The following is a 20,728-nucleotide window of genomic DNA, read 5'->3' as shown; positions in this document are numbered from 1 at the left end:
GCTAGTACAGAACTCATAATGTTGCGAGAAGGCCTGGAATGGCAAACTTACCACCTTGTCTTCACGAAAGGATTGGTAGGGTCCGTATGAGACTTAGATGGAGCCGGAGGTTCGGGAGAGGTTACCAAGATAACCCAGGATGGGGGTCGGGACCTATGGAGGCCTACCATGGTAACCACCGTAAGCCATGCGATGACACTCTCTCCTTAGAGTCACTAATGTTTGTGAGTAGAGTCACATGGATGTTTGCGGAGTCATGTAGTTCTTTCGTACTTGTCTTATTTTGCTTGCTTGAGGGTTTTCTACTATCTCCTAGCACGGTGGGGTGGTTCCATTTCGGGATCACATGGTCGGGTGGTAGTGCCACTTCCCATCGGATGTTCTGGATTGTATCTTCAAGCGAGGAAAGGCTTTGCTAGTGTTTCTTGGTTTGTGGTTAATGTACCAGCTCTTGTTCGTGATCATTGTTCACTTGAGACCTTGTGGTCATTGTATCAAACTTTTATGTAACCTTGATATTGTAACTTTTGGATTCTGTGGTATTTTTGGAAGCCATGTATTTATGAATATTGTAATAATATGTCAGTGGGATGTATGTTAATTCAGTTGCTTTGATCTTTTGTATATATGATCTATGGATAAATAAATGCATTGGAATACTTTGATTCTTTCATTATGGAATTTAGATGTATGTGTAGTTTTAAACTTAAGCATTTACTTTATCTAATTAAATGGACAATTGGATGTGAAGAGCACACAGTTATACTGAGAGGGGGGTGTGAATCAGTATAATGAAACTTTTTACCAATTCAATATTTTATATGATAGAATCAATCACTGAAAAATAGTTATGCACATGAACACAATAATTTTGAGTGGAAACCCAATGCGGGAGAAAGCCACTAAAATGATGTTATATATATATATATATAAAATTCTTCTTTTACAATTGTTTGTGAGCACCAACCCACTGGAAGCACCAACCCCCTAATTTTTGTTTTGTGAGCACCAACCCACTGGAAGCACCATCTCCCCAAATTTTTTGTTTTGTGAGCACCAACTCCCCAAATTCTGTTTTGTGAGCACCAACCCACTCTATGAAAATCTGATTATATTTTGCACAGCACCCCTACACACAGCACTTTCTCTTCAAATATATTCTTTTATTTTATTCTTCACATTCCACACATTACACTCCAGATTATTCTGGAATTTTACTTCATACAGTATTTTAATATTTTCAATATTATGCACCTCTCATATACTGTTATAATTGGCTTCTCAGTATACATATGTGTAGTTGTATGCTCCTTATTTTTATTCTTATAGCATCATATACGTCTGAAAATCTCCCTCCTTTTTGACTGAATAATTCCAGAATTATACTACACACTTCTTAATGAATCCTTCTTTTATTTCTCACTCTCACATATCACACTCTCAATTTAGAAAATATTCTTCCATACTCCACGTACTTTTTATTCCAGAATTATTTATTCAGCATTGTATACCCACACACCTTTAACACACTTACACACTCTTTCCTTACACTCACTTATTTTTTTTATCAATGTCTCTATTTGTATCTTCATATATTATAGAAGAGACATATCCCTTATGAAAGTAGACATCTTTAGAAACTAAAGAAATCGCACCTGTTGTTAATATCATTAATTAAATCACACCTTTTCTTTAGCACAGACTTGTCCCTTAATGAATCGGTTTTATTTATAACAAAATACACCGTTCAAATCTATGTCTTTTTCTTTTAATACAAATCACACCTCTTATTGCCTTTTAACAATTGACTTTTCTTAACATATTCTTTTGACTTTTCTTAAAGATATAAATCGCACCTCATATTCTTTTGACATGCTAACAAATGCCACTCTTTGGTCCGTTGACTTGTCTTCTAAAATTTGTATTTTCTAAAAAAGGTAGAGTTTCTGTCTTGTCCATCAAACCGATGCATTTTTCTCCTAGTAAATAAGACAGTTTTTGTCTTATTCATCTGCTGTCTCCTTTTTGTCTTTTAGTGCAGACTTTGTCTACTTTCTCTCCACTCTGATATGTCCTCACCAAATAGAATACATGTACTTTTAATATGCTATTTACTGCATATAATTTAAACACTGTTGCTCATGATTTTTTTAATTGCTGCCTTGTATCTTTAATTTCTGTCTTTCATAATCTGAATTAATAATTGCTCACATAATATGTAATCCTCTGTAAAATACTGAATCACCAACTGTGAATGGCTAGTCATGTTCATAAGCCAATTGTGTAAATTTCTTCATAAAGGCATGCATTAATTTGTTGTCTTTAACACAATCTTGATAGCTTCATTTCTGTCACACTTTGTTCACTATTCTTCATACTATATTCCAATGTCATTTCCTTTGCAAATAACAAAACTTCTCTTTCATAAACTTAATCTGATCGCTGTATTGGTTTGTTATTGTCTTTAATGAAATCGAAACCTTACTCCATAGTCGCTACCATCTCAAGTCGTCATTCTTCATTTTGTCCGCTACTCTTCTCATTTTTTATCGCTCCATAGTACATTGTTTATATTTGTTGATGATAAGATATTCTGGAAATGTATTATTAATATTCTAGACCCGTCCTTTTTTGACATCAATGACAATACTTTCATCAGGATGAACCATGGTGTTAATATAATCTACGATTAATCTTCGTTGGTAACCCTTAGGAAATCATGTGTTAGACTTTCGTTGTGTTATTAAGCGTGCTATTGTTATAATTAATGCACTTAATCTTTAAAAAAAAATATTTCACCCTTTAGTTGCCTAGTTGTGTTGTTTTCCTTTAGGGTTCCTAGTGGAGCATTACATCAGGAAATCAAAGAATATATGTTGCAACCCCAACTTGAAGCCTAAATCAAACGTGACTTTGTTGAACCCTCACATGTCTTGTTTTTTAACTTACAAACTAATTCCTAATTAATAAAAAGAAGGATCTAATTCAACTATGTGATACCATCTTGTTGTTGAGAAAAGTTCTTCAACCTTGCATCCTAATGTTCTGATTTATTAGTTATTTAAAAACTAGGAAAATATTTATTTTTCGTAGCCCAACTTGGTGGTGTCATAACTCCTAGCCTGCTTATCAGAAATCACAGTTCTCAAATGCATTACAAAGAACTCCAAAAGGCCTAAATAGAGCTGCAAGGAGGCATTAGTTGAACATGATATAGTTTCCTGCTAAGTTACCGGTTCAAGTTCGGATTCGGATTCGGATTTGGGTACGGGTTCACGGATTTGGCAAAAAAAAAAAATCTTGGGTACGGGTACGGGTTCGTCCGTACACACACACACACACACATATATATCATATATATGTTCAATATATACAATCCATACAAAAATAAAATATACAATGTGACTTTCCATACATAAATCATAAATCATAAATCATAAATCCATAATTGCCAATGCCAATAAATATTTATATATCGCAAATGTAATCAATAAACTAATAACTAAAGTCTAATATCATATTCATAATTTGCAAAAAAGATAATATTCAAGTTTCAAGTCTTTTTTAAAAAGTCATAAAGGGGCGAATTAGAGTTTTATTATTAAAAAACTATTTTAAAAAGTCTTTTTTTATTGTTTTTTATTGTTTTTTGACCCGTGGGCCCCGTTTCTGGGAATCCATGGGCTTGGGTTCACCTGGGTCCTCTTGGGTTCACCTGGGTCCTCCTGGGTTCAGCCTGGGTTCCACCCGGGTCCTTCCCAGGTGGCCGGGTTCCCTGTGGGTCCTGCACCCGGTCACCTGGGAAGGACCCGGGAGGAACCCAGGGAGAACCCGGGGAGAACCAAGACCAGGCAAGAACCAAGACCCGGACCCAAGCCAAAAGGGGAAGAACCGGTATCTTAGGTCTCCTGGACCATCCAAGGGCCAGAAACACTCCAAAGGCCTCTAAAAATGCAGATTATTAAAATGTAGAAAATATCAAAAACTTAGATTATCAATATTTCCTATATTTGACTATGTAAATGGCATCCAAATGTTCCTAGACATAAAGCATCTTTGAATGGGTTTGAATATTCCAAAATGGGCACCCAAATCGAGGAGTCACATATGACAAGTTATAACAACAGCTATAAGAGCATCTAATTTAATCCCAGAAATTAGCATGGATGCTGAGGTGATTGAGCATGAAGAGCATCTGATGGAGCATACTATCATTTGTAAATTAACAACTATTATGACCCAAAATATGGAGGTTACATAAGTGGATTAAGTGCAATGGAAACAATACCTAGAGAGTGAAATTTACATTTACCCTTGCACTTGGGATGTCATCTCCACTTTCTCTTGCCAACGATTTGCTATTATTAATGAAAATAATCTTTTTAAACACTAACATTATTTAATATAAAGTAATATAAATCAAATAATAAAATATATGTACTTTCAATAAAAGCAAATTCAAATTGTGGCGCCAAAATTGACCCCATGGGTCCAAAACAACGCAGGTATAACTACAAATTTCAATCACTTGTTTGGGTATCTAATTTCATGTTTGCATTTGTTAAACCTATGTTCAAGAGAATCATGCATTCGAAGACAAAACCCATTGATTGCAATTTCTGAGTTTAGGACAAAAACCCTTCCCTCTTGCTTGGCAATTGTACACAAGGTTTGCAGTTGCACTATATTGAGTTCTTATTCAAAACTTTTTGGGTTTACACTAAGGATTGAGTACATTTCGTTGTTCCCAAGGCTATCCAGGGTTCATCACATAGTACTAAAATGATTATAACTTGGTCATCCATTTGCAGTGGATCATACTAGCAAGTCTTCAACATTAGCTAGCAATTTGAGACAATGCAGATATCAAATCTGAGTGTGTTTGCACAGAAAATGCAATCCCCCAAGATCACCATAAACCTGAAGAATCGCGGCTAGTGATTACACCACTCATAAAGCTTCAGGTCACTATGTAAGGACTATTTTCTGTCGAACCATAACTAAAAGGGGAAATCAAACAGGTTGGATCACCTCTTGATTATTGTCACTCAACCATCCGAGAAAGGGAACAACAAGCGCATCTACATTGAGGATTGCTCTCTCATACTACAACTCAACGCATATTCAAACAATTTAGAGTGTCCATCGCATGGACTGTGGTCAAGAAGGGATTGAGTCATTGAAAAGGTGATAACTCACGCACCATCAGTAGCACATGCTACGGCAGCAAGTAGACTACACTTCTTACATTAACAATGTAATGTCCTTTTTTCAGCCATTCCAACATTCTTGGACAGTTCCAAGATTCTAGGAGAATGCCAACTTTATCATAAAGGAATTCTAGCAGTGGCAATGACTTCAAGAAATCAAGATGAGTCAATGGTACTTTCCAAATGCAATTTCGACATTCTAAAAACACTCTGCACTTCTTGGAGAAGTTGCTAGTTTTGGAAAGCACCAATTTTCATTAGTTTCGACATCCAGAGAGCTTAAGGTTATTTTGGCATGGTCAAAATTCATAGTTGGATCACTTTAATATTTTCTATAAAATTGGGTGGATATGCAGAAAATAATTGAATAATTATATAGTTAAATGTTATGTTGTCGAAAAGTAAAAAATTAAAATCAAAACAAAACTTACATTTAACTATTAAAAGAGTCACTTTTGAAGGGAAATAAGGGGACACAATAATATTTTATTATTCCAAAAGTGCTTATAAAAGGAGGTTTTGAGGGGAGGAAACTCATTCGGAAAATTTTATGAAACCCTTGTTTGTTTCGGAGATTGAACCAAGTACATTCTTCAACCAAAGGACAAAAACCCTTTTGGCCATCAATTTTGTGGATGAAAATCCACATAGCCAATCAAGTGAATTCATACAGAGTTCACCCTTTTGCTGAAGGTTTGTGCTATTTGATTCTATAATGTTTGGTTATGAGTTTTATGGAGTTTTGTGTTGAATATCAAGACATCATTCACAAGTGCTGTAATGTCCCCTATTCGGGATTTACCTAATTGAGTCTTATCTTGATAGCTTCCTCTGATATGTATATCTTCAGCATCATTGGAAGTGATTTGGTAATAATTTTTCTATCAAATCAATGTTGATGATGGGAAATACTTTGAATAGCTCTAGATGAATATTTAATCTGATATCAAGAGATCGTATTGAACACTGATATATTACAGATCTTAATGTGGATGCGATGTGACTATATTGATTTGAAAGTATATATTGTTTCTAATATCTTCCTTAACGTGCATGCAATATGATTACATTAATCTGCTGGTATAGGATTAATCATTGTTTTCTGATATTTGCCTTAACATGAATGCGATATATCTGATGCTGATCGGTCTATAAGACCTTGAAGAATCACTTGTTCACTTGTCTGATCAATATCCTTTATAGCTGTGAGGATCAATGATGGTTGGTTTGAATATACAATCTGAATGTCCCTTATGTGAATTTTGTGCCCTAGATCAATAATCAGGTTGATGTCTTTTCATTATGCCCTTGGTTTGTTAATCAGATTTGTGATATTTTATTACACCATAATTCAGTAAACTCATAAATGAAACAAGTAAACAAGAGACAAACGCAAATACCCTAGGAAAACCTGCAAGGAGGAAAGACCCAGCTTTAAAGACCCACAGGTCAGATTATATATTCTCTCTTAATTGCACAAATACAATACTTAGCTGGACTCTTAAGATCTGATCCCTTTTATCATATCAGATTTGCCCTTCTAAATACATCAAGTCTTCATCAAGGGATACTAAATGCCTTCTATCTTCTTGAATAGGTTCGCCCAATCTTCTCCTTTATTTCGCACCTTCAATTGCAAAGCTATTTCGCTGATTGCATGAATTGATTAATATTGAATTGCAAGGTGTCTTATCTTTATATGCATCTTTAACTTTGTTTTATTGCAAATCGGCTTCCTTTAATTTGGGCGCCAATATTTGTTGTAGCATGGGGTATTTGGGATAGGGCTGGGCTTATCCTTGGGGCACGTTACCTTTTAGGATAGGACCCAATCCTATGTGGGGGGCACGTTGCCTTATGGATAGGACCCAGTCCTATGAGGGTTCGGATGTTGCCTTGAGGCAATCCGAACCCTCTTACCTAGTTATAAACAACACTCCCTCTTAACTAGGGAAGAAGAGAATACATAATCTGAACCTTTAGAGTTCCATCTAGCACACAAGCATAGAATGGATCTACCACACAAGCATAGAATTACATCTTCCACCTAGCACACGAGCATAGGATGGTTCTAGCACACAAGCATAGAAAGTGTAATACACAAGTGGGTCTTTACATAATTACAATTTTCCATCTAGCATACAAGCATAGATTGGATACTTCTCATTCTTGCACACAAGCAAAGAATGATCAAAACGCTATAGGTAGAGTCACTGAGATTGAAATTCCCTCTCAACCAAGGTTTCACTTTCCACAATACCAAGTCTGTCTCTTGAAGTATTCGAACTTCATTCTGGATAAGGATTTGGTAAGAATATATGCAACCTGTTCATCTGTGCTAATATAATTTAGCTGAATGGTGCCTCTTTGCACCATATCCCGAATGAAGTGATAATCTTACAACCAGGTTACAAGATTAGGGCCCAGCCCTAAGTAATACATACAATGTTTAAGTTGTAATCCGAACTTAGCTGACAACTTCAAATACTCCTGAGAGAGTATCAGAGCAAGTGTTCCATAATATCCATCTTGTACCGCCTCAGTCTTCTCTCAAAGAAGAATGTAACACCATAATCTTCCATCTTGCACACAAGCAAGAAATGGAATAGACATAATCAGAATATTGTAGTCTTCCATCTTGCACACAAACATAGAATGGAACTACATAGCATAGTCTTCCAGCTCGCACACAAGTATAGACTGGATCCACTTTTCATCACTCGCAGAGGATGATACAACACAATGTATCACAGAGGTTGAGACTCCCTCTCAACCAAGGCGGTGTTCTTCACAGCTCCAAGTCTATCTCAAGCTTCAAAAGAACATCTGCAACATAGGATTGACCTGCCATAAAACACTGAATTGTCAGGTATCAATATATAACCCTGAAATCAAAATAGCATAGCAAGAATTTTGAGAAACCACACTGCTTCTCTTGATGCAACACTTGCAACAATGTACTTATCTACTTAATGCCACTAAAGACTGTCCCTGTAGGTCCAAGAGATCGCAGTGGGTGAATGCTTGAAGAGTTTTCCTTGTCCGTAACACTTCTTGACTAATCTGAACTTAAGCAGCTTCAGTCCATAATCAACTGTGCCTTGCAAGTATCTTGGGATGTGCTTGGCTGCAACACGATAAACATGTTTGGGCAAGCTCATAAACTGACTGAGAGCATTCACTGCAAGACATATGACTGGTTTAGTGTTAACTAGATACATCAGTGATCCAATCAACTGCCTATACTCTGATGGATCTGCAAAATCAAAGTTAGCTGCAAAAACACTTAACTTCTTTAAGTTAGATTCCATAGGAGTAGACATGGGTTTACAATCCATCATTCTAAATCTTTTCAAAATATCAATAGTATACTTTCCTTGACTTAGAAAATTTCGTTAGACCTTTGCCATACTTCTAGACCTAGAAAATAATGCATTCAACCTAAGTCCTTCATTTTAAATTCTGAAGCTAGTTCTTTCTTACATCTAATGATAAGTTCATCTTTACACATATCAAACTATAATTAGCATTTCATCATTGGATGTCTTAAGGTAGAGTCAGCATCATTTTACAAAATTCTAAACTTAACAAGTATTCTTTCATACCAAGCACGAGAGTCCTGTTAGAGGCCATACATGGCCTTCTTCAATCTGCACACCTGAATCTCATAACCCCTTAAGATATACCAAAATAGCTGGAACTCCCTCTCAGCAGCAGCTGTGTCTAATCACAGCTTCCAAGGTACTTGAACTTCCTTTGAGTGTATGCTCATCCTAATAATTTCTCTTGAAGATTTAGTATGCCCTGTTTCAAAAGCATTCCAAGCCACTGAAAGATCCAATTAATTTCCTGTACTCCCGGATAGGAAATCATACTCTATGATGAAATTGAAAATGCTTGATTCAAGAACCGAATTACATGCTCAACCTCATAATAAAAGGTAATCAATCAACATGGGTTAGAGTATACCATCACAGAAGGAGGTGCTCCTCCTGCACAATCAATCTTTCATATTAATCTCAAGGATCCTGTCCATCTATCTTTCAATAAGATGGACCCATAGCACAATTGTTGAGATAAGATGGGGATAAATTCCATCAAGAGATTATACAACAAGATTGCCAATAAATGTTATCGAAAATCCTAGGAAATCAACAATACATTCTAACTTTTACTATGTAGGAAAGAGCATCATCATAACCATTTAACTGAAAGAAACTTGTCATGCAGTTATTTTAACAGATAACTGACACTGCATTTGTCACGACATTTAATGAGCTTAAATGCAACAGGGATGATATAAGGATGCTAACTCGTGATAACACAGGCAAAAACTTGCTTGCAGACCTACAAGGATAAACACCTGTCACAGGGAACCTCAAGACATGATTGGCCCAACACGGATTAATTCAAAGAGAATATCATTTTCCTTTCACACAAACCAACAAGGGTTTTACAAAACTCAGTAAACACAAACCCAAATGAAACCCTTATTATTACTGTTAAATTTATGGATCAGAATTAACATCTATCTTGTTTTATGTATTACTGATTAAAATATAAATCTGACTATCTTCTTTTGTATGGCAGGTGAGAGGGGCATTTATCATATTTCTATATGGGAACATTTGTTCATTGCATATATTGTCTGTCATAGACCTCCTTCAAATGTTCTTGTTGTCTTTTTCCTCTCATGCTCATGGTCAAAGACAACAACCTCATCAACTTGCTGTTGATTTTGTGATCAGACGGAGGAATATAGTTTTCTTTAATTTTATCAATGGAGTATACAGTTTATGCTGTTTTACTATTCCAACGTTCCCACGAAAGTGACTAGACAGCAAGCAGAGAAAGTCAATGTTCACTTTCCCTTGAATGTATACCACCAATGATGAGTGTGGTTCAATCTATCATGGATGTATGCACAGATAATTATTTGATTTATTTATCCTTCCGTGTGTTACAGACTGTCTCTTAATCCTAGACGTATTCTGATTGAACTGCAAATTTGGTTGAACCACGACTCTATCTTTATTGCTGTAGGAACTTGATTGAATTCTTGTTACATTCGCTGCATCTATTAATTAATGATCAATCTTTGTTCAAATGACATCGTATCATATTGATATATAATACTAAATGACTTCCTGAGAAGTTGTGACTCTTTACTCTCAAAAGTCCTCATGGTTTCTAATAAACCGATTCACTTATAATCGGTTTATGACTTAACTAATATATAATTAAATGTTGAAGGCCTTAAGGCCAATTTAACATTTAATTTTATCAACAATTACAACTTGACAAAGAAACCCCATGCAAACAAATTGACAAAGTTATAAAGTCTCTCATCACAAAGTTAATAAAGAATTAAGGAAAATGCACCTGTTGACGTTTAGATAACTTTGACACTAGAACCGAAGGCTTCCCAAAAGAAACTATCTTTGCAATCTCCTCTTGATGTGCCTTAGCACAGTCAGCAATCTAGGGTTTAGACCAATTCTGAAAATCAACAACTCTGAAGATCTGAATAAAGTAATAACTCCACAGTATGCACTAGAGATCTGAAAATCTGAAAGGAGGTTCTTCACTCGAATCTCCACAATGAATTAAAGAATGACTCCTTGATGAGAACCCGATGATGTCCTCTAACTTCTCCCCTGTTATTTAATAAAGGATGAACAGAAACCTGAAGGTAAGAGCTTACTGAAATCTGAAGGTTAGTATAACCTAGCTCTGATACCATGTGAATTTTGTGCCCTAGATCAGTAATCAAGTTGATGTCTTTTCATTATGCCCTTGGTTTGTTAATCAGATTTGTGATATTTTATTACACCATAATTCAGTAAACTCAGAAATGAAACAAGTAAACAAGAGACAAACGCAAATACCCTGGGAAAACCTCCAAGGAGGAAAAACCCAGCATTAAAGACCCACAGGTCAGATTATATATTCTCTCTTAATTGCACAAATACAATACTTAGCTGGACTCTTAAGATCTGATCCCTTTTATCATATCAGATTTGCCCTTCTAAATACATCAAGTCTTCATCAAGGGATACTAAATGCCTTCTATCTTCTTGAACAGGTTCGCCCAATCTTCTCCTTTATTTCGCACCTTCAATTGCAGAGCTATTTCGCTGATTGCATGAATTGATTAATATTGAATTGCAAGGTGTCTTATCTTTATATGCATCTTTAACTTTGTTTTATTGCAAGTCGGCCTCCTTTAATTTGGGCGCCAATATTTGTTGTAGCGTGGGGTATTTGGGATAGGGCTGGGCTTATCCTTGGGGCACGTTACCTTTTAGGATAGGACCCAATCCTATGTGGGGGGCACGTTGCCTTATGGATAGGACCCAGTCCTATGTGGGGGGCTGCCTTGAGGCAATCCGAACCCTCTTACCTAGTTATAAACAACACCTTAATGTATTCTCCCCAACTTTATCATATAATTATACTTATGATTTGTAGATTGTCTTGAACACGATTCAACTTGTATGATTATGAGATATTTATCAACAATCTATTGAAAGTTCTGATTATAAGATTCCAAGAAGAATTGGTTATCAGTTCAGCTGTAACATATAAAATACTGATCTTTAATATATACATATGTAGAGTCACTAAGCTATGCTCCCAAGAATGTCTTTGATCTTCACGATCGCAGTGCCTGATCAGTTACTCTCGTGTCCCTGCGATAATGGTGGATGCCATTTTCAGTTTGTCAAGTCCTTCTAATCATGTGTCGATGGCCTTACAACATGGGTGGATACAACACCTGCACTTGGCTTTTTTAATTCTCTGGTATAGATTCGTAAAAATCCCCTATATCCTCCCTTTTGGAAGATCTTGTGAGTATCTTTAAATATCTCTTGATAAAGTTTTATGTGAGAAGTTGTATCTCGCCATCACACCCCTTTCCAATTAGTAACATTTGTGCCCCTTCATTATGATTTGTTTGTCATTAGTTTACTTACTAAGATGGATCGCAATTCTCTTTCTTGAGCAGCAATTATTGTTGCCCATTTTGTGACTTGTTTTGTGATCTTTATTTCCTCCTTTGGACAGCGACAAGGTGGTGGTGATCTATGTCTCAATCTGATTTCTTTGATCCTATATCATCACTTGATCAACTCATCCTTGGCTTGCCATGCCTTGGACTGATCTGTTCCTTTGTGCATCAATCTTCCATTCATTGATCAAATTGGAAACCATCCTCGACCTTTTTATTGGTGATCACTGTTCTTTGTTCTGTCTTCCATTACCAACAAATCATACTTCTTACTCCTCTTATGTCTTTATATGATAACGATCGCTTCTAAACAATCTGATCAGCCAGCATGATGATGTTGCTAAGATTACACCCATAGTGCGGATCACTGCATATTGAAGACTAATTGTTATGTCATAATGTGTTTGCTTATGCTGTCTTCTTTAATCATTTGTTGTCCCTATGATTATTACTGTTTATTGTCTTCTAATTGCAGCATTGAATAAGATGATGTCACCCTCCATAATGGTCTTTATCAAACAATAATGGTTTATGAATTATTGCTCATTCAGATCATTGCCACTTAATGCTGTGTATCAGTGTTCTCTTTCGAGCGCTACCTTGATTGTTGACATTCCTTGAAGCCGGCAATGTTTTATTCCTTACAAGTAATTGCTATCATCTTATTTTACCAATGCTTGACAGATGCTTATCAATGACTTCTTGTATGTAGTCGCTTAATTGTCAGCCACTATAGAATCGCTGTTTAACCATCGTTCACTCAGTAGATCTTTCTTTATATATGATCTCTGCGTAGCTGATTGTATTGCCAGGTATGAAGATTATGTGTCAAAATGATCAATGGTATTAATACGGTATTTGCCGGTCCTATAATTTGTCTTAAGAATATTGATGATGACCGGCAATGGCATTGTTAAGTTAATTGAGATGTATTGATAGTTTTCACCAGACTTCACCATACTCGAACTGTCTATCCTTTTACAACTTTGTCTTTTTTAGAGACGTCTCAGAACTGAAGGATTATGTGAAACATTAATGGTGTAACGTCAAGGATGGGGACAATACAAGTGCACTGAACAATTGAAGGATTATAAATTTGTGCTGCCATTGTAATATCTATTTCATATATGACTTCGCCTGCAAGAATTGTGAGGAAATAAATTTACTGAGGATTTGCTGGAAAAATAATAAATTTATGGAACTTGGGGTTATACTGTTGATTTTTGTGTTTTCTTGGTGATTTATATTAGCTGCTCAGATTTGAGGAATTCGGCTCCATTCATTTTGAAAGTTGAGATGCCAATATTTTAAGGTAAAAATAAGCCCAATCCTCCATACCATTCTTACTGTTAGAGGCAAATTATTCCCCAGCTAGGAAGTGCTTAGTGGAGTGTGAAACCCACAAATCAGCACTTCCTAGGCTTAGAAAAGATTTCCTGAACCCTATTCCCTTTTGCCATTTTTTAGTAATTCTTGTTAGAATTGAGTCCAGAACTACATTGCCATATCCTAAGTTATCAGCACACCCATTCCATATCCATGATCAATGAAGTTAATTCCAACACATTTGTGTAAGTCCCCAAGTGAAAACAGCAATTCACATCGACCATTGAGTTACCCACTTGTCAAGACCTGACATGTAGAAACCTTAGAATCATTTTAGTTGATCTTAGCCTTAGCATCTGAGGTGATTTTGTTCAAGAGAGGGTAAATTACCTTGGTATTTTATTCTAAAATGTTACGTGCATAAAACACACATCAACAGGGTCTCGTGCATAAAATTGGGTTTTAGGGGTCCTCATGCAAGAAATAGGGATTTTACCCTTGTCATGTAAGATTTAGGGATTTTGAGCACTTCATGTATAAAATCGAGATTTTGTGCACATCATGTATAAAATCGGGATTTTGAGCACTTCATGTATAAAACGAGATTTTGAGCAGTTATGCATAGATGGCAGGTTTGTGCAGTGCTCATGCATACATTCAAAATTGCAAGTTGGACAACCTCTTGCACTCATCTTTGAAGATTTAAGTCTTTTGTGCAATCAATCTTGGAGTTGCAAAGGGTTTCATGCACACTCAACACAACATTGCAACCTTCCATCAAGCACAACTATACCCTACGCAAACAAACTATACTTTTGCAACCTCAAGCAACCATTACATGTAATGTTCCCTAATAATTAAGTTGCGAAAGGTAAATTTGAAACAATATTAATTATTTTATATTAATATCCCAGCTATAGATTAATATAAATAATTAATATTATTAACGCTTTGGTGAATAAAGTGTTAAACACCGTGATTATTCTTAACTATTGAAGTAGTTTCCTACGGGAAATTATAAACCAACTTATTTTCAGAATAAAAGGATGGCATTGCAGTGAACGTATATGGCTGAATAAAAAAATGATTTGTTATTAGCATGAAAGATACACAGTGGATTGATTCAGATGCCTTTCGCCAGTTAACCACTGGCCTATTCGATGCAAGATTTCTGAGAAGAACCGTGTTGGATTGAAGCAACAGAATAATTATTGGAGTGAATCTTTGTATGAGTTGCGGGCGTGTGTAGATCCTTACACGCGTGACTGTTACAAACTACCGGAGGCTTGGTGTATACAGCGCACTCTTCCTTCCATGCACCACCGGACGCTTGGTAAATACAACGCATTCTGTCTTCCATGCCCCGTAACCCGTTAAGGGTGTAGCGCAAGGTTGTAACGCCGTGCAGGGAAGTCGCGTTCTCGTGGGAGGTAATGGAAGTGCCACCAGAACCGACGCGAAACGTAATGATTTCGAATTCCAGGTTATCAAGGATGGAAGCAACGTCCCCATATACATGCTTACCTCACTAGTGCAATGGTAATGATTATCCCACGGGTCTGAGTGCAGGAGAACTATTGGCGTCTTCCGGTGTCCCCGTCTGCAATAACCATCGGTGAATGAATGGTTAATCGTTGGTGAATGAAGACTCTCGACAATATTTGCAATACGTTTGGCACCCACGTGGAAGAACAACCGACAGTCACAGCGTATTCATCAGGTGCACCAAAAAGAAATTCTTAACCCATTTCTCGATGGAATATTTTATCAATTGATATCAACTTCATTGAATAAAGATTGTTCAGTTTCCTGTTGGCAATTATTATGTTAATCAGCATTGAGACTCTGTGTAATAGACAATAAAACTGTTTAATGTATTCCAATTATCCACCGGCTGAGTTGAATCATATGCGTTTGTGTATTCTGCACTTAAGTCTATCTGCAAACCGATCTTAGTTCAGGAATTTTAAATTACACCTAATCATGTATTTGGATCAAAGATGAAGAGTAACTTAGTAGAGAATATGGTGGGATTTACAAGGGAACCTTGCAATTCCGCCTTGCAATAATCACAATTTTACCTTTCAACTCACCTCTAGGCCATGGCAAAACGAACTAAACTCTTCCTTCAAAGGTTAAAGACTTACACTGCTGCCAAGCCAACACTAAACATGCAAAACAACTAACCAAGCCAGCGAAAAAGAGGGGTCCCCATTTGCAATGGGGCGATGTGTGAAAACATCAAAACAGGACCCTACTTCCTTGATTTAATTAGCAAAAAAAAAAATTATAATGATACTATTACCATTATCATTATATTATTTAATTTAACAATATTACAATTATATTATCATAATAATTTTCTAATAATGATCTTTTGAGATAATATTATATTGTTAACATCTTTAACAAGAGTGTTACTTTTATTATTATTGGTGATATTATTAATATTATGAATCGTGATTACTATTTTTCTTGAATTCTTCTTTACCTACCCTTGTTTTTCTCATTCCCCGTGTTCTCCATGCTTCTCCTTTACCTTAACGGCTATTTGGAGAGCTTTGTTTACAATCCAACATATATTTTTTCTTTATCTCGATGATTGATCACAAAGTGTGATCCAATGCAAAAATATTGACACAATTTTCTAATAGCATACTCAAAAATTTACATGAACCACAGAAATGTCATGTCTAATAAAAATTAGTAGACAATATGGAGAAGCATGTATTAATTGGCATGAGATCTTTTCATTACCTTCACTTTCTTTATAGCTTGAAGTGCAAAACCACGATAGTTTCCACGCGAAGAAATCCATAAATATCTATGTAATTTATTTTTACACATACATACATGGCTTCCCAAGGGAATTTGTTCTGAAATTTGTGTGATCAAAAGCCAACTGCCCCTAGAAAACTGTAAATCTGCCTGCAAAAATGATTCACCATTTTCTATTAGAAATGAAGCCACACAAGAATAGATAAGAATAGCAAGAGCTTACCAAAATAATAGCAATATAAAGAGCAAATATCAACCCTCTTAGGGCTCAAGTTTGGTAAATGCAATGCTTACAATAAAGCAGGATATTCCTTTCAAAGAATGTCATAATACAAACTCAAAGATACACCAAGAGCAGGATAATTATTAATAATCTCAACCTATAACAATGAAAAATTGTATTTCTAAAAGGCTAGAAAATCTTAGATAGCATCAATATCATTCAAGGAGTATGACATTTGGGTCAATTGAAGAAACTTCTAATACTTATATTTTAAGATGCTATCACAAAGGAAGTAGAAGATTGCACTGAACTTTTCTAATTGACAAATGACCATCAAAGAAAATGAGTTTTCTTTCCTAAGAGGTACAAAAATGTGATGTGACTCAGTTGGAATGACAGTTGCAGAGCAAGCTACAACCTACAATCCATTACTTTTTAAATTTGAGTTCTCAATGTAGATATATTTCACTTACAAATTTAAATGCTCTTGATAAAGAAGAAAAAAAATTGAATGGAGTGACTTTCATAGTTACAACTCTAACCAAATAAACATGTAGAGAAAATATATACAATGTAATGGAGATAAAATATGATTAATAATTCATGACTTCAATGTACAGTAAAGAGAACAAGAGATGGTTTCCCATGAGGAAAATAGTCATTCAACCATGGAATGAGGGAGGTAAGATAACTTGTGGGATGGAACCACTACCAATTTTTACGAGAAGAAAATTCTATGCACTTCAATAAAGGAATAGCTTGCATAGAAAAATCAGATTTCCTGAGTTTGATCAGAACATGGGTGTAGGAGGTTTGTTTTGGAGAAAAAGCTTCCAGGTTTAGTACTTTGTTGTTTTTTGGTGATCACATGTCATGCCAGCTTTGTCACTACAAAAAATAAATGTTAAGGTAACCTAAGAGGATTCTCTAGCCAAGGCCGATGCAATACTTAAAAATCTGAAAGGTGGCTTGATCCCTTTGCCAAATAAGAGAACCTGAACAAGATAAACAGATACAAATCACACAATAATAACAAACCACTTTTATCCTTGAGTATATAGAAGAGGAAAATGTTTACTTCAAAAATTATATTTTCATCTGCAAGTTTGATGGTATCCAAACTATGTTTCAAGTTGTAGACAATTGAAAGGAATTTTTATGTGACACACCCAAAAACTTGTTGATCGCCAGAAAACAACCATTGAATTGTCTAACAGTATAAGGGACTTGATTTAAAAAGCATAGGAATAAGGAGGGTACTCCTCCCAGTGCCTCTCCTACAATCTAAGATCAATGATCCTTTAAAATTATAACTGCTTATAACATTTTTATGCATCAGTTTCGGAATTTTGTAAGAATCTATTAATGATATTTATGTACCTATGAAATTTTTATTATGAAATTATCTTCGAAATCAATGACATCATTCCATGGTATTCTATGCTACTTGTGTCTTCTATTAATTTGTGTCTCATTCTAGATTAGTAGTGATGTATGCAATGTGACCTGTAAGGTATGATGCTTTTGTCGATTAGAAGCTAGAGAAATTGAAAATATTACTTGTGCTTTGCCCTACATCCCCGTCTCTGACAGGGACACCCCCCGCCCCTTTCTTGTTTTTCCTGCTTGCGTGTGAGAGAGAGAGGCAAAATGTTTGGTGTGCCAAAGTGAGGATGAGGTCTGAGTGCATGAGGGACTAAATAGGCAAACCAAAGGTCTGATTCTTTTGTTTCAAACCCCCTAGGAGGTCCTTGAGCAAACACCAAAACTAAGCCAAAGCTCATGCCAATGTTTGAAGACAGTTCGGAGTTTTTACCTCCACAAAGTTCAGTATTTCCAAGACCAAAAGCTTGCTAACCCCCTAGTTTTTGCCGAACTTTTTACCAAAGTTCACTGTTCATGAAGAAAGTTTGGTGTTTGCTATACTTTAGGTGAAAAAGGCTGAGGTGTGGGCCAGTGATCATATTTTTTCTCCAAGAATCATGTGTTTTCAATGAAAGGGATAAGTCTTCCTCACTGCATTCTACCTAGTTTCAGGCTAGGGCATTAGGAGACCCTTCACAAGCATAAACAAGGCATGGCACTATTAAATCAGTATGTTTGGGAGAGTATGGACTGATGAAGTGAAAGGAGAGCAAAACGTGAGCAAAAGTTCATACTGTGTTTGGGAAAACTTTGAAGCTTTCAAGACCAAGGGCATCCAAAGAAACACTTGCCACCTCCCTTGCTAAACCCGAACTAAATACCAAACTTAACCAAGGTTTGAACAAAGTTCGGTGTTGACAGAACCTTTAACCTACCAACACCCTTGATAATACCGAGAAAAACAACGAGATTGACTAAAATTTGAATGAAGTTCGAGATTAACAAAACTGTCAATTTGTTTTTGCCGAGAAAAAAATTGAAGATGGTGGAGTTGGATCAAAACTCGGCATTTTCAGAGCTTTTAGCATGCTGATCCCCTTGCTAATACCGAGGATAATACCGAAGTTTTTCAGGGGCATGAAAATTTTACTGCTTTTTTTTAGCTTTTGGTTTGCAACCCTCATAAGAGATGTCGAACTTTATGGAGGGTTTCCTAAATTTTCCTTTCAAACTTAGGTGTTTGTGAGCTTTCGCTTCTTATTACCCTTCCAATGCCGTGGATAAGTCCGAAATTGGCCAAAATTTGAACAAGGTTTGGAGTTTTCAAGTCTTCCAATCTGTTAGTCCCTTTAAAAATGTCGAACTTTTCACCAAAGTTCCTCTAAGGCATAAAAACTTTAATGTTTTTTTTAAAAAGCTTTGGCTTGAAAGTCCCATCCAAAGGGGCAAAGTTTTGACCAGGTTTAGTGCTTTTCCTTTCAAACTTTGGTGATTGTAAAGCTTCTCCTTCAAAGGCTGAGGTTTGGACCAATCAGTCCAAGCTATGAATGGGGGCATTGTGGCAGTCCTTCCAATGCCGAGGTGGAGTCCAAACTCCCTCATTTTGTTCTCTCATTCAATAATGATGTTATTCCCCCTTCTAAAGCCAAAAACCCTACTCCCAAGATTGCTTCCTAGGGTGTCTCAAGGTGGATTTGTAGCCACAAAGGGTGGGATTGAAGATATCAAAGGCCTTTTTAGTGCTTATTAGAGACTTTAGGTTAGGAGAGGTCTTTGCCCTCCAAGGTGTTAATCCCAAGCCGATACAACTCGTCACTTCCTCAAAATCCTAAGACCTTCTCGGGCACAATAGTATTCAAATCCTTTGGGGAATGAGTGAAGTGTGAGATGATGATTAATCCATGACCTATGTGTTCATGCAGGATGGAGGACACAACGAAGGAGACCATATGAAGTATGCTCTGCAACACTACCGTCCAGAACACCGATTGAGCCGGAGGATTCCCAAGATAAGGCTAGAGGAAAAATACCATGCCAGCACCTTGAAGATGTCAGTGAATGGACCCAAGGCCGAAGCAAGAAGGATTGGACAAGCAAGGACCCTCACTACCACCATTAGCACAACAACAAGTTGAAAGCTAGGGTGAGGGATTGAAAGAAGAATCACAGAATAATGTGCTGATTGGTAGAAAGCATTAACAGAACACACAAAATGCTACAAGACATGCAGAAACAGAAAATGAACAACTGGAAATAGCTAAAAATGAATTTTTTTTTAAAATTGCTTTATTGTAAGTGACTACCTGTGGGCCCAATTTAATGCAATCCAAAAGGGGGCCCTCAAGTTAGTTATTTCCCAGCTACCTAATTCACCTTTTTGTGCCTTGAACCCAGTGAAATCTTGCCTTCTACTGGGATTAATTGAGAAAAATTGCAAGTGGCTACAAAAGTAGTTGGAGGTGGTTGAAGTCATTAACGAGAAAGTTGTCAGAGCTTTTAGAAGGTCGATTAGAGCCATTGAATGAATTCAATCCTAGCCATTGATTCACAATGTAAAATCTATAAAAGGCCAGTGCCTCTCTCATTGTAAAGGTTACAAACTTACAACAATTATAAAGTTAGATAGTTAGCAGGTTAGAAGTAGCTGTAATTAGGAGTAGAAGTAGAATAGAGTAGGATTGCTAAACAGAAATTGTTGTAATGGCAGTTGAAGGAAGTGAATAAACATTGAAGCATGATGTTTTGCTATTTGTTTTAATCTGTTGACATGGTTCCTTTTCATCAAATTAGATAATGTTCAATGATTTTAACGGT

General features: G+C 36.2%; 1 protein-coding gene across 5 annotated transcripts in view; it reads right to left on the bottom strand.

The window, feature by feature from the left end:
* The window catches only part of LOC131050449 (uncharacterized), a 256,321-nt gene that overhangs the window by 232,177 nt on the left and 3,416 nt on the right, over positions 1–20,728 (bottom strand). For 4 of the 5 annotated variants that reach the window (XR_009106948.2, XM_057984628.2, XM_057984626.2 and 1 more), the window contains one exon: positions 16,306–16,476. Coding sequence is in view for 3 of the 5 variants with exons in the window: in XM_057984628.2 (XP_057840611.2) it covers positions 16,306–16,476 (171 nt within the window). In the remaining 2 variants the exon portion in view is untranslated. Of the gene's footprint in view, positions 1–16,305; positions 16,477–20,728 lie in introns of those variants that run through there. The other variant, XM_057984629.2, reaches the window with a different exon arrangement.

Source organism: Cryptomeria japonica, chromosome 1 (assembly GCF_030272615.1).
Source record: "Cryptomeria japonica chromosome 1, Sugi_1.0, whole genome shotgun sequence".
Lineage (NCBI taxonomy): Eukaryota > Viridiplantae > Streptophyta > Pinopsida > Cupressales > Cupressaceae > Cryptomeria > Cryptomeria japonica.
This window is presented reverse-complemented; position numbering and strand designations above follow the sequence as displayed.